The sequence below is a fragment of the Nylanderia fulva genome, unplaced genomic scaffold, assembly GCF_048542155.1.
Source record: "Nylanderia fulva isolate GAGA-0341 unplaced genomic scaffold, ASM4854215v1 Scaffold18, whole genome shotgun sequence".
Lineage (NCBI taxonomy): Eukaryota > Metazoa > Arthropoda > Insecta > Hymenoptera > Formicidae > Nylanderia > Nylanderia fulva.
Window position 1 is genome coordinate 1,204,486 of NW_028190055.1, and position 14,946 is coordinate 1,219,431.

At 29.4% G+C, this 14,946-nt stretch overlaps 2 protein-coding genes across 5 annotated transcripts; one reads left to right on the plus strand and one right to left on the minus strand.

Moving 5' to 3' along the window:
* Positions 1-1,741: 1,741 nt before the first annotated feature.
* Gint3 (GDI interacting protein 3) lies at positions 1,742-7,071 on the minus strand. Its single transcript, XM_029312446.2, has 7 exons — positions 6,845-7,071; positions 6,327-6,640; positions 6,021-6,201; positions 5,245-5,391; positions 4,740-5,142; positions 4,338-4,633; positions 1,742-4,257 (listed from the first exon to the last, which is right to left on the minus strand). The coding sequence occupies exons 3-7, from the start codon at positions 6,095-6,097 to the stop codon at positions 3,870-3,872; spliced, it is 1,311 nt and encodes a 436-aa protein (XP_029168279.2). The 5' UTR covers positions 6,098-6,201; positions 6,327-6,640; positions 6,845-7,071; the 3' UTR covers positions 1,742-3,869.
* On the plus strand, positions 6,971-14,896 carry retm (real-time). 4 transcript variants are annotated; one of them, XM_085481413.1, is made up of 16 exons: positions 6,971-7,419; positions 7,750-7,899; positions 8,152-8,283; positions 8,455-8,583; positions 8,690-8,793; positions 9,090-9,169; positions 9,255-9,557; positions 9,712-9,800; positions 9,883-10,020; positions 10,145-10,265; positions 10,362-10,486; positions 10,909-10,980; positions 11,748-11,994; positions 12,118-12,227; positions 12,565-12,707; positions 12,809-14,896. In XM_085481413.1, exons 1-16 carry the CDS (start codon positions 7,357-7,359, stop codon positions 12,873-12,875), a joined length of 2,073 nt encoding a protein of 690 aa, XP_085337539.1. In that variant the 5' UTR covers positions 6,971-7,356; the 3' UTR covers positions 12,876-14,896. The 4 variants fall into 4 exon arrangements, with proteins under 4 accessions (XP_085337539.1, XP_029168276.1, XP_029168278.1 ...); XM_029312443.2 differs by lacking the exon at positions 10,909-10,980 and having other exon boundaries at positions 6,975-7,419; XM_029312444.2 differs by lacking the exons at positions 6,971-7,419; positions 10,909-10,980 and adding an exon at positions 7,426-7,631.
* Positions 14,897-14,946: the final 50 nt, after the last annotated feature.

Sequence of the window (14,946 nt, forward strand, 5' to 3'; positions counted from 1 at the left end):
TTTAGAGAACCGAAAAATAATTGACGTTTTTTAAATATTTCAATTTTACGCGCCATTATTTTCAAATAAAAATATGTATGACGTTTGCAGCGCCAAATAATTTAACAAAATATTGTACATTTCACTCTTTTAAAAGACATTTTAAATAAAATATTACAATTAATAATAAATTTATAACTTTAAAAAATAAATTTATATCTTATATATAATATATGTATATACAGTTTAGAATATAGATTTGAAAATGCGAGAATAAGATTTTGCAATGAATATAACGCGATCCACAATGTTTTAATATAATGAGAAATTATGTTATAAAAAATAAATCTTTTAAGAAAATGCAATATTACCTATCTCCTTTTCAAGTCTCATGTTTGCAAGAATCGTTTGCATGCGCATTTATCAATCATTATTCGCGACCAATATTTTTTATCGACAAATCTACTTTCCCGATGAATGAAAATTATCTTTGCAACGGATTGAAAATCCCGTTTCAGGAACGATTAACGATCCTCGCATCTCCAGGACGTTCGACCCTGGAAGGAATGCAAGGTAACTGCAAATTTCCGGTAGACGAGATTCTAAGCAGGATGGGTGGATACTCGTTTGAATTCACTCTATCTGTCTATCTATCACTATCCCGAGTCCTTCGACGATCTGCTCTCATAAACGCCTCAGGCACCATTCGCGCTTCCGATATGCAGCTTCTTCTCTTTTATTTCATTATTCGATTGCAATTACATGCCTTACACGATATTATCCTCTCTCATTTTCCTTGGCATGCGTAAGCTAATTATCACCTTCGTTGGACTTTATCATTTTGTACATTTCGACATCATCACGTGTATAATCACAGTGTTGAAGAATCATCCCGTTATACGAAGTACTTCTAAAAAATCTTTGGAATTCTTAGTTTTAATTAAAATTAGACCGCATTATATTCAAAGGTCTTTTTACGTTTTGTTCATAATTTTGCATTCAATACCTATTAAGAAAAAATAAATTTAAATTAGCAAAAAAGAATAGCGAAAAAAAAATTATATTTATAGTAATATAATTATTGTGTAATTTTATTCAAACTTTAGTGAGAGTTGACGAAGAGAACGGATTGAAAGTATTTTGTTTTGTTCTTATACAAGAGAGCTCGGAACATTAATTTTTTTTTAGCGCAAGTTAAGATTTCTTGACAGAAATTCCACGCCCGCGATATCACTCTTCCTTAATCAAGAAAAACTCGCTCTGCGCGATCATTACCACCTGTTTCTGCAACAGGTGTGCCTAGATCGTTAAGTGGGTTGCAAAAGGGCGATGGGATTCGCGGTATGCGAGATTATATGAACAGACGCACGTTCGCGCACACGAGAGCATTTATATAAACGCATCCCCCGCGGCCATGCACACATTCTAATAAGCGAACCATTACATTCCATTATATCGCACAGTCGAACGGATACTGAAAATCATAAGCATATCACGTTCTGTCATTACGAACCGCGTAAATCTGATGATTTATCCCGCAAATGACCGCGTGGCGCAATCATACTTTACAGCACCCGTATAGAAAAATTATCGTCATATCCTTTTACATCTTCCTTAAACAAGAATAATGCGAGATTACAATTACGCTACAATAACTTTAGAATCTTACTCATTTTTTTATCCACAGCAAATTGTTAAAAAATTAATTGACAGAAGAGTTATTCATTCGAGTAGGAATATGGTCGACAAAAATAATTCTAAATGATATTTCAAATAAGAGAATAACATATTAAAGAAAAAGAATATATACATATATTTATACATCCTTCCACCTATTTGTCTAATCTTTCCAGACATATTTAGACTTTTGAATTCTTTAGGAAGCTACCTGTTCTATAATAATTAAGGAAGTGCACAGAAGCATGAAATATTGATTGTTCAGAAAATGTAAAATATTGTAATAGCTTCTTTCGCATGTTTTATAAGCTCTTATGCGATAATAATCCTACTATATTTACATGTTGTAATAAATTTGTCGTATTCTCGAAATTGACAGCCATCCACACCTTTGTGTGATGAAAAGATCGAAGAACCATCGATACCACAACGCATGATGCTAATCGACATGAGAAATTGACCACGAGACTGTGGTAAATTGAGGAATAAAGCCGGAACATCGACAAGAAAGTCTATTGTTGTATACAGAAGACGCTACGAAAATCCATTTCATGTAAAAAAAAATACAATGGAAATCGAGCCGATATAGTTATTATCGGCATGAATTAAGTATCTAAATAACAACATGTTTAAGTCTTAAATAATGGAAATATGACATAACAAATTCAATAGTAATAGATATTCAATTTATGAATATTAATTCCAGTTTTTTGCAATAAATTTTTCTGATAATATATCAAGAAATCTGTAACATAAAAATGCAAAAAAATTTAGTCTGAGTTCTGGCAAAGAAATCTCTCTGCTGACTGCAACACAATATTATATATTTTTGATATTGCGAAATTTCTCGATTTCCACGTGTCATGTATGCACGTGAAAGGTAAAAAAATTCCTCGTACAGAATCGCACGCGCCCAAATACAACGTTAAGCCCCATTCTGGCACGCAACAGGAAATACGAAGCGGTCCGTGGTTCAAACAATATGCTTGAAAAAGCGTAAATGTAACAATAGGCGCGAAACAGCCGGTGCGTATTGCGTTTGCACGCATTTGGGAGTGCCGAGTCGATTATTGTACGCAACATGCGGGTCGACTCGTGAAATCGAACTGGATTCGCAAAATTTCGCGTACATTTTACATAAATTTTAAATTTTTAATATTTTTCTATCGCAAAATAAAAATGCATTATTGATTACAAACTTGATTATCACAAAAAGCGAGTTTTTTTTCTCTATGAATCGCAGATCAAAACGCACTTATATTCATATACTCCGTTTTTATATGCAGCATTACTGTCCATGGTACCGTTATAAGAAAGAGAAAGATTATCATTCCACACACCTAAATATTATTGAGGGCGGTAGAGGTGATGATCAAACTGGTTTTAAGTAATTGCCGAGGGACACAAAATTGTCGGTGGTTTAGCATAGCTGTATGAACAACCGGTTTTCCCGAAAGCAGAACAGCACTTCGGTATCGTGTATTTAAAGACGCATAGCGTGCTAAAATATGGATAGAATATTAACGTGCTGCAAAAGAAAAAAAGAACACGATAACAAATCTAAAACTTGAACATAAAATCTGAAACTTGATACATGCATACACATACAAACGTATATACATTATCATGTTCCAGATGAGAATCAACGCATATTCATCATTTATACTTCTGTGTTCTTTGATTAGATAAATAATACTGCAGGCCTATTTTGGTGAAAAAACAGATATTGCAAGAAAGTATATAAAATTAAATATTATTAATACTTATTTACATTTATCAACAATATTTTAACATTTTATATTATATATGTATAACTTGTATAATAAAAAACTTGTATAATAAAAATTTTCTATTTACATATTGTAGTTAATTTAATAGATAAATTTAGATAACGTAATATATGATTATATATATAAATTTCTTTGTATTAAAGATCTAATCAATATAGTTTAATCAATATAATTCAATCAATTTTCATATACGTACATGGCGTTTTAATGTAAATAACAATACATGATAAAATGATGCATAATATACCAGAAAAATATTCCAAAAACTGGAGTAGTCATAAAATATATAAATATATAATTATATATGGAATAGAGTCACTATGTGTGACAGAATCATATTTCCATTATTTATCGAAGTGCTAACTAACAAGAAATTTTGTGTTTTTAATTAATGATTATCTGTATCAGAGCATAGTATCATTTTCAAACATCTTGTATATAAGCAAGTACATCTTCCTTCAAATATCCTTTAGGCATATTTTCCTTATCTGTAGTGTTCCATGAGAATTCTAGAATAGCTGTAGGAATTAACCGTAACTCTAAAAGTGTTTTATCATAACACTCTTCTACTAACTTAATCCCATCTGGTGTTATCAAGGAAAAGAACACTTTATCATCGATTAGATTTTCAGAAACATACTCCATTACATTCTGGAATTTCTCATGTACTGAAAAAGTACCTTGCAATATTATTCTATCTGGAAATTTAATACGAAGTACAGCAAATTTATATCTTCTAAGTACACGCTGCTCATCCTTCTCCCTCATAGCCTTTGTTCTTAGCATTTGATTTCTTTCTATAGCTTCCGTACTGATAAATTATTTAATTATATGTTACATTAATATTTTTTTTCCATTTTGTCATATTAAGCATAATATATGTAAACTTACCGTAATTGTTGTTCTTTTTTTATTTCTTCTGGAGTAATAGTGAAAAAACTAGATGGCAATTCATTCCTTATGCGAGCTTGGTTAGGCATTAATACTTGCAGATTCCTGTCCAATTCAATAGGAATAGGTTCTGCAGAGGTCAATGCTTCTTGTAAGATCACAAGATTTTCGATATTACAATTATTAGGATTCCATATTAAGAAATCTTCTTCGTTATCATTATGTATCAAGTTTTGCTGCTCGAAACCAGCTGCTTTTAAGAAATCTAACGCTCCCTCAATAGGCAAAACTTTTTCCTGTAAAAACATGCATTTATGAATAAATGTATAAATTATTTTATATTAATTTAAACTAATATCAAATTTACTATTAAATAAAATATAACATATAATAATATATTACTTGGAATATTCTATTATACATCCTGATTTTCCAATACTTTTCAACATCTGGATTGTTAATGATATTGTCCAAATATTTGTTAAGTGTTTCTACACAGCTCTCAATCTTCTCTTTTCCAGTATTGCAACTTTGAATAATTAAACATGCTGTTAATCCTGCTTCTTCTCCCTTTACTTGTTCATATAAAAATTCTCTAATTTTCTTCTTCCATTCATCTCGAAGCAATATTTCATCCGATAAATATGGACAACGAAAGAATACATCAGTAACTGCAAAAATGGAAGGATCTTCAATTCTGTCTTTTTTCTCTTTCAATGCTGTATTTTCTGTCTGTTGTAAATCTTGCTGTTTTCTTTCTAATTCCAATTCACGTTTAACTCGTGCTTGAATGGCAGCGTATGATCTGTGCGAAGAAAGTTTATTATTAATAAAACAAAAATTTTATTAATCCTATTAATATAAATTATGAAAGATAACAAATAAAAATAATTTTAATATTACATACGTGTTAAATCTTGGTTTATCAGTTTTCTTCGCTTCTAATCTTGCTAAGGCAGCTTGGCCTGCAATTTTGGCTTCTTCTGTAGGTTCCGCTCTCCTAGCTGGTTCTTTATATTCTGTCGAACTAATGGTACTGGTAGACTCTGTCAATCTATAAACAACAAAAAGTTAAATAAAATATAAAATTCAATCATTCTATAAACGTTTCGACCGCACGCGGTCTTCTTCAGTATAATTATTGAAATATAAATTCTTACAATTCACATAATATCGAAATTTAATTATAGTTATTCAGAATCAAGAGTTTTTGAGCAATTAACGCGTGTTTCAATCCGTCCTGTCCAACAATGTTCGCCTCGATATGATCCCTGATTTTGTTCAGATCTCGGATAGTTTCATCGTTAATATGCGAGAAATTAACCCGTTCCGTAGGCGCTATCATCGTTCTTCTTGATAATTTTGCTACTTATTAACAGTTATTAAGGATGACACATAACAAACCAACAATACAGAAAGACAGCTCATTTTAAACTCTCAACTCTGGGAGTTTAAAATGAGCTGTCTTTCTGTATTGTTGGTTTGTTATGTGTCATCCTTAATAACTGTTAATAAGTAGCAAAATTATCAAGAAGAACGATGATAGCGCCTACGGAACGGGTTAATTTCTCGCATATTAACGATGAAACTATATAAAATTACATATTATTAACTTATTCACATTATCATTAAATATGTCATCATTAAACTAGCTTCAAAAATTTATATTATTATTGTAATTACTTGTAGCCTTTTCCTGCTTTCATAAATTTCGCATTTGTCTTCTTCTTTTGGAAGAAAGACTTGATTTTATCAGCCATATTTATCAGATGTCAAATTATTGCTGTTGTTCAGAAAAAATGAAATATAAAATTCAAATATCCAATAGATTATTCACTTGATGTATTGTAATCTTCAGCGGCACCTAAAAATATAACATTTTATAATTACTTCAATCCATGATAGTGGGTTTTTTTTTTTCCTGTTAATCTTATCGTGCGTACACAAACATACAAAAAAAATAAGATTGTTATTCACACAATCTCTTACCTGCTTTCATAAATTGCTTCGTAATTCTGGTGCCGTAAATATGCCAGGCAACGAAGATCAATGCCACACTACTCAGGAATGTCAACAGGAAGACTTTGAGCAGCTGAAGTTGAAAATCGTCGAACGCAAGCAACGCAACGAATTCGTGAAGGAAGTCGCGCAACTTCGACGACGTCTCGTCATCGAGGATGACGATGTCGTTGGAATTGAAGGTTAACCCGAAAGTCGACGAGAGAAACGATAACAGGTTGTGGACGTATTTATTGATCGCCTCCGACAAATAGTTCGTCCAAGGACACGAATCCTCACATGCGCTGCTCATCACATGAAAAAAAGAGATTCCCGATATCCGAATTATTATGTCACTTGCGACTCGAGCTTAGCGAGCGATTCCTCGCGAGACTTTTACGCGAAATCAGTCAACTTTTACAAGGAGACACTTTACACAAGTGTCCGTATTAGTCATTGCGCTGATCTATCAATCGAGAACTTAAAAATCATAACAAATTTCTACTTACGATTGGTTTCGGAACGCGCGAAAGTCGGAGTATTATTTCGCAGGCGAATTAAATATATTTCATATGTATATATAATTAAATATATAATCGATTTTAATATAAATAAATTTTTCAATACAATGATTACAAAAATAACACAGATATCTATATAGTAACGGCTGTTTTGAACAGATTTCGGCACGCTATAAAATGAATCGAAAAAGGAGTACTTCGGTCATGGGGTATAAACAGACAAGATGGTTATCGTACTTTTTAGTTGCGCGTCGTAAGAGGGCGCCAAAAGTGACGTTTGACATTTCCAGCGAGTTTCCGCTCTATTGAATTCTCGCTGAGCAGCGACAGTACTTTCTATACCCCAATTGGAGAGCATTCCGTCTGCTTCCGTCTGCCAATTGATTAGCTGTGATGGCTATAGTGTATATATCGTGATCGAATTATCCTAAGTTCTGTGAACAAGTGTAATCAGTGTAAAATCGGAGATACGCGAAAACGCGTAAAGATAATAAACAAACATGGTTCAACAATATCAGTCACCCGTACGGGTTTACAAGCATCCGTTCCCTCTTGTCATGATGGTGTGTTTATTATTACACAACCTTCGAACTTGGCCGTCATAAAATATTTATTCAACACACTCCGCTTTTCTATATCCTTCCTAGCACATATGTGCATATCCCAGATAATCCAATAATCGATTCAAATGGTCGAATCATGCGAATACTTATATATTAACTCCATAGAAAGAACACAATAATCTTGCAAATGTCTATTTTTTTTTTTTGCAACTGTAAGTCTGAACATGCAAGTCATTTAATTGCTTTGATAATTACTCGTGAATTGAATTAATTTATGATCTTATCGTAATGTGATGTACAAGGTAAACAAGATAACTTGTTTGTTTGCAGGCATACGAGCGTAGATTTCCAACATGTCCACAAATACCAGTTTTTATTGGATGTGAAGTCATGTTAGACGAGGAAAGCCAGGATGGTGCTGTTAGAACCACGGAAAGACGGTGTAAATTAAATGTTGAGGCACCTTATATCTTGAAAAAGGTTTGTCCATATATGTAACAACAGAAAATAAGCCTTATCTTATCGTGGCATTCAGTCTGCCATTCAATTACTGTGGAGATTTGTCATTTTTATTATTATTATTATTATAGATACTTAGTATTTTTAATTTAATTTTAGAGATTTTGCAGAGTATTGTACATTAGTAGTTATGAAACTAAACATTTCTGATATCATTAAAACAGGTTTTTATGCATCAGGAAAACATGTTCAGTAATATATTATTTATTTCAGATAATTGGTGTAGATTTTGTATTCTTCATTCAAAGAAATGTTTTAGATAGGCGCAATAATGTTTTAGAAATAGAAGCATACAACGAAAGTTTTGCCACTAGGGTAACAGTTATTGAAAAATGTAGATATTTTGTAAGTATTACATGTAGATTCATATTTACACATACACACATAAACACATACATATACAGATATTTTATAAAACTTCACTTTTTCTTTATATTAAAGAAAAGTATTATACATCTTCTAACTTTATATAAAAAAAAAATAATTAGATTTTAATTTTATTAATCTGTTATTTAGATTCATCCTGAAAATTCAGAATGGACTTGCTTTGAACAAACAGCAAGTTTAGATATTAAAAATTTTTTTGGTTTTGAAAATTCAATGGAAAAATTAGCAATGAAGCAATATGCTCAAAATATTGCTAAGGTAATGCACATACACAGCACTTTCTATTATACAGATAACAGATATAATAATTATAATAACAGTAACTTTGTTGTTACATAAGTAATTATATTATGTTTAATTAAAGGGTAAGGAAATCATTGAATTCTTCATAAATCAAATGAAGGAAGAAGGTATTACCTTTGTTTCTCCTTGGAAAGATCCACAAGAAGGATCTTCTGAAGAGGAAAAGTAAGTATATCTGTGATTATATTAAATCAAATGATAGACACATTAGAATTTATATTTCTTGATTGCATAAATTCCACATTGCTTGTAAGGAAGATCATGGACGAGCACTTCAGACATCACGAGCACACGTTAATTGTCTGTATAGAAAAAGAAAAAAGAATCAGAATCTTCCTAATTGTAACATCTTGCAATTTTAATTCCAGCAGTAAACATTTAACACATTTTACCTAAATTCATATTAACAATTTATATTGAGCAATTATTTTCGATCTGCAATGGTTACTTTTTTTATATAGGAAAAATGTGGTCGAAAATAATGAGTTATATAGTGACAAAGAATTATATAATGCCGACAGCAAACTGCCCAGCAACAGAGGTATGCACATTATCGTTTTTAATACATATTTTGATAAATGATACAGTGCATATATATTAATTTATTTTTATTTTCTTCATCTCAGAGATGCAACTATCTTCGGATTATATAGAGAGATATTTAGGAAAATTAGATATGATACAGGAAAGCAAATTAGTTCAACTTAGACATAGCATAGAAGAATTGAGGGGAAGCTCGGTACCGGGTTACGCAACGCTCCTACGTTTCCTAAGGGCAACTGAATTTTCTGTCGAAAAGGCCAGAGAAATGTTAACACAGTCCTTACACTGGAGAAAGAAACATCAGATCGATAAACTTCTCGATGAATACGAAATGCCGCAAGTAGTTAAAGATTATTTTCCTGGTGGTTGGCATCACTTTGATAAAGGTAATTATTTAATTAAAAAAAAAAACTGCTCAAAATATCTATGTTGGATTATGCTGCTTACATGAAAAATAATATCAATATATGTAATACATAAAAAAAAAATGCTTGGTATATCATATTTTTATTTAATTATGTATCCCCCTTTGATATATAGATGGACGACCTTTATATATCTTAAGACTGGGTCAAATGGATGTCAAAGGCTTACTTAAATCGATTGGGGAAGATGAATTGTTATTATTAGTAAGTTAGATCTATGTTTGAAAATATTTTAAAAAAAATTTATATTTAACAATTATATTTAACAATTCTTACTTTTCTACAGGCTTTACATATCTGTGAAGAAGGTCTACACTTGATGGAAGAAGCTACTACTGTTTGGGGACATCCAGTGTCTCAATGGACTCTATTGATAGATTTAGAAGGTTTAAATATGCGACATTTATGGAGACCTGGGATAAAAGTATGAATATTTTAATATATAAAATAAATTAATTTATAGTTAAAAAATATTAATTTCTCTATATTTTATATGTCACAAATAATTGTGTTGCTAAATATATAAATTTTTACTTAATTTGTTCTAGGCATTATTGAGAATAATAGAAATAGTTGAGGCAAATTATCCAGAAACAATGGGAAGGGTTTTAATCATACGTGCTCCCAGGTGCTTCCCTATTTTGTGGACACTTATCAGCACTTTTATTAGTAAGAAGATTTATTAATTATTTAGATTTATTATTAATTAAATTATAAAAATTCATAAATATTCATTTACTAATTATGTACATATTAAAATTGCAGACGAAAATACTAGGAAAAAGTTTATTTTCTATTGTGGTTCAGACTACCAGGAACAAGGTTCTGGAGGTCTTAGTGAATACATTAATCAAGAATTTATTCCTGAATTTCTTGGTGGTTCCTCAGAGGTAAGATTATAATAATATTAGCAAAAATTAAGATATATATATATATATATATATATATATTTTTTTTTTAATATTGCATATTAAACTTCACAATTTTAATAATAAAATATATTGTTAATATTAATATATATATAATATAACAGAGTAAAATGTTTTTATGGCAGCATAAATATCATATAAACATTTAACAGGTTCTAATATAATTTTTCTATTGTATAAACAAAATATAGTGCAATATTATATTATAGTATAACACAAACATTAACACTAAATTATTATAACTATTTTATTGATATATTTTTACTTTATGACAATTAAAGATTTAGTTTATAATTTTAATTTCCTTTCTGGAAAAAATACACACAATAGTGTCGTTTCTAAAATATTCATATTGGAGTAATGTATTGCATGTTAAATACTAGGACATGAATATATGCGAAGTCTATAGTATGGTACCTCGAAGGTTTTACATTTTCGACACAACTGCGAACAGCGTAAGAAAATGATACGAAATTTATGTTGATCATGTTGTAGAAGTTGTTCTTTGCAGCTAACTGGCTTTAGTGGAACAAAAAATTGTGATGTTCTTATATTTATTAAAAATGCACATTATTATATTTTCATATAATAAAGAAGCATTGTTCAGAAAATCGTTAAATGTAATTTCAGCAGTTGCTAGACATAGGCATTGTCTGTGTCACATTTGTACATCTCATCTTTCATACATCATCTACATCTGAGACCAGACTAATTTATATACGAATCATCTATTCTCTGTTATAATTTTTTATTTATTTTTAATACATATATAGATTTTGAAATCCATTGACGCATTATCTATGTGTATCATCAATTATGATCAGAAATCTATCATTATATATAATCAGAAACCTATGTGACGCACACAAATTCAAGCACTAATTAAAAAATCTAGAACAACACCGGGCGCACGAAAAGTGAAGTGATTCTGCGTGCTAGCTAGTTAAATTTCAGAATATTTTAAACAGATTAAACTTAAACAAAGATGTAAATAATTAAATGTAATAATGTAAATAATAAGATGTAAAATAATTAAATAACATGTGACTAGATAGATCTAGACTTTGAATTCATAAAAACCAAGTATCTGAAGTTTGATTAGCTATTAATATTGTAGTAAAATCTTTTAAGTATTTAATAGACTTATATGTATAATATCTTCCGTAACAAAAGTATAATGTATACATGTATGTGAATAATCTTTTTATTTCTATTAAAATAGACTTACATAATGGAAGGTGGAGTGGTTCCGAAGAATTTGTACAGAGTGGATCTGGAGGGTACTTCCGGTGAACATGAACATAGTTTATATCACTCCATTAGTTTGAGCCGTGGCCAAACTCATCATGTGTTCATAGAATCAGATGATCCAGGTGCTGTTTTGACGTGGGATTTTGATGTAATGCGACATAATGTTGTATTTACAGTACTTCACAAATCGCGAAATAGCGAAAATGGTACTATTGCAGGTAAAATACTAGAAACACATATTTGTAATCACATATGTGTCATATAAATAACATTTTTGAACGACTCAAAACAATACATAATTCACATATTATAGTGCTAAGAGAGTATTGATTATTTTGTAGAAATCCCAGAGCTTGCAATAGGTGGTGACCATGAAGTTGCAAAGGAACTAAAAGATAATTATGTTAAAGTCGAACCTAGTATAGTTTGTCATGATGGTGAAAGCATCCAAGTATGTATTCTCTTATATAATTTATATACTTATTGTTATTTAATAGGAAAGTATATCAAATTGATCCATATATACACAATTACTAATAAAACTATTTGATCAAGAATACAAAACAAAATATATATTTGATATAGTTTTAGTTTGATTGTATCAATTAAATTGTAGTAATTTAAATTACGTTTCTATTCTTATATTAAAATACAATATGCAGATATATTTATTTAGAGTAAAACTGCACATTTTTATCTACTTGTGATTTATTTAAATGATTTTTGTGAGTGAGATTCTATATAGATATACTAGTATAATTATATACATTATTGCCACTTTGGTGTAGGGAACGCATATCATGCAAGATACAGGTACCTATATATTACAATGGCAAAATCAAGAAGACCAAACCGAATTTCTTCCATCTATTAGTTCTCATAAAGCTCAACTTATGTATTTTTATGAGACATTGCCATCTGCACATTACAGGTGCGTGAAATATTTTAAATAAAACAAAAATAAAAAACATACAGTACATATTTTTTATTAATAACATTTTCTGCATTGATATTTTCATTGGTTTCTTTTAGGGGTTCAATGATGAGTTTACAGTCTGCTAGTGGAAGATCAGAGGCTAGTTCATCATTATCCAGATGAAAAGCAATGGAAGTGAACGTTGAATTGCAAGAGACATAAAGTCATCTTATATATTTTTAATATTTTAATGGTATATATTATTAAAAAACACGAAATCTCTTTTATTTGTATTTAGGAAAGCTGAACTGCAATTCAGATTTTAATTAATCTATTTTAATTTTTTTGACGCGATTGCTTCTATATACATCACCAATCTAATTCTCAAGCCTAAAATACTCACATTGACAATTACGAAACCAATGTTATATTATAGTTGTTAAACAATAATACAGTATATATTAATGTTATCTACTTAAACTTTATTTTCATATAAAGAGAGGAAATATGTAGAAGAAATTTAGTACTCAGAATAAGATCTTGTACATTTGATATAGATCATATTGCAATATAAAGAGTAAAGACACCGTTGCAAGAGCACCCTATAATTTCCAGCTCTAAAGTAGACGGTAATACAAATTGTGCAATTGAATTGTGATTTAATATTAATTTATATAACACATATTTACACATAAAGAACACGGGTAACAAAAAATGTTCTTCCCTCATAAGATTACATTTTACTCAAATTATTCTTAAGGAAAGATGCATAAAAACACTAATGTTTATAGTACTACAGGAACAAACATTCCATTGCTCTAAACGATAGTTGCATTTAAAATATTTTTGACATATTTTCACGAATTAATCCTTTAATGTAGTATGCAAAACAAATTAGTAAGTTATAGACTAATTACATAAATCATTGTTTTAAATGTTAATATATGATTAATATCTTGATCAAATTATTAATAACAAATTATACTTTTGAATTATGTTAATTTCTTATCAATATATATTTAGATCAAATATATTAACTGTGTTTTCTAGCTATCTAAAAATTAATACGTACGAAAACATGTAATACATTTTTAGTAATTTATTATGCGCCAATAAATGTTAAATATAATGGAAAATACTAATACAACAGAACGAGTTATAAAAAATTAAACGAAAAGAAAACTGATTTTGAAAGGTTGTAATATAATATATTAAAAATACAGAATATTACAAACAATTTATAATCACTAAATGTGAATAAGTTTGGATAGCAAAATAATATTTTACTATATTATTGTTAATTTTTAGATAGTGTATGAAAATGCATTAATTTTATACATAATATTTATATAAATTATTTTGACAAAATAGCATTAATATAATTAAACTAATAATTAGATAAGCTTAATTAATTCTAAAATGCAGGATAAAGAGGTTCGAGAAAAATAAATATTGTATAGTCAATTATGATAAATAACAAGAAAACAGAGAAAGTGTGAAAAGTGTGTTAAGAATACTTTCAATAGAAAACATTCTATAAAAATACACAAACAGAGAAAGCTTGTATAAAAAATTATCTTTAATCACTAAGATATAATTTGTAAGAGAGAGAGAGAAAGAGAGAGAGCGAGAGAGATTACAAGCTCTATTTATTAATTATACCAATGAATAAAAATATTCTTCCTATGTATTCTGAACAAATTCCGTCTTAATGATTGCAATTAGCAATAGTCCAGTTTAAAAAAATGTATTTTTCAAATGACAATTTTTAGAATAGCATGTGGTATAATAAAAATATTGTATGATCGATCAGTTATATTTGTTAAACAATTAATTAAAAATGTATGTTTACCAGTTATTTATCACTAAAATTTACAAAACTTTACTGTTTTAGAATGTAATTGTGTATCTAGTATGAAGAATGTGTATCTAGTGTGAAAAATGTATGTAGTATATTATTGCATCAAGAAATATAGGATCTATATAAATTCAACATTTGAATACTAAGAAGATATTTATAGAACTTATTACTATCCGATAGTGCGATATACGTCTTCTGATATTTACTTGAAACAAGAACAAAACGACATAAGCCACTGATTTGACGTATCACGTATCAAGTAGTGCGGACTTAGCTAGTAGTTTGTAATTTCTATTGTCATCATACATCAATGTTGAAGGCAATAAAGTTCAAACGCAGATCACTCAATTATTATTATTAAATATAAGAAGATCTCTTCTTAAGTTTTAACAT

Excerpts from the sequence above, each read along its gene's own strand:
- Gint3 (XM_029312446.2), bottom strand. The coding sequence starts at position 6,097 with ATGGCTGATAAAATCAAGTCTTTCTTCCAAAAGAAGAAGACAAATGCG. Across the intron at positions 5,143-5,244 it reads GATAAACCAAGATTTAACAC|ATCATACGCTGCCATTCAAG; the intron begins GTATGTAATATT and ends TTCTTCGCACAG. Across the intron at positions 4,634-4,739 it reads TGTATAATAGAATATTCCAA|GAAAAAGTTTTGCCTATTGA; the intron begins GTAATATATTAT and ends ATGTTTTTACAG.
- retm (XM_085481413.1), top strand. The coding sequence starts at position 7,357 with ATGGTTCAACAATATCAGTCACCCGTACGGGTTTACAAGCATCCGTTC. Across the intron at positions 9,801-9,882 it reads AAGATGAATTGTTATTATTA|GCTTTACATATCTGTGAAGA; the intron begins GTAAGTTAGATC and ends ACTTTTCTACAG. Across the intron at positions 10,021-10,144 it reads TATGGAGACCTGGGATAAAA|GCATTATTGAGAATAATAGA; the intron begins GTATGAATATTT and ends AATTTGTTCTAG.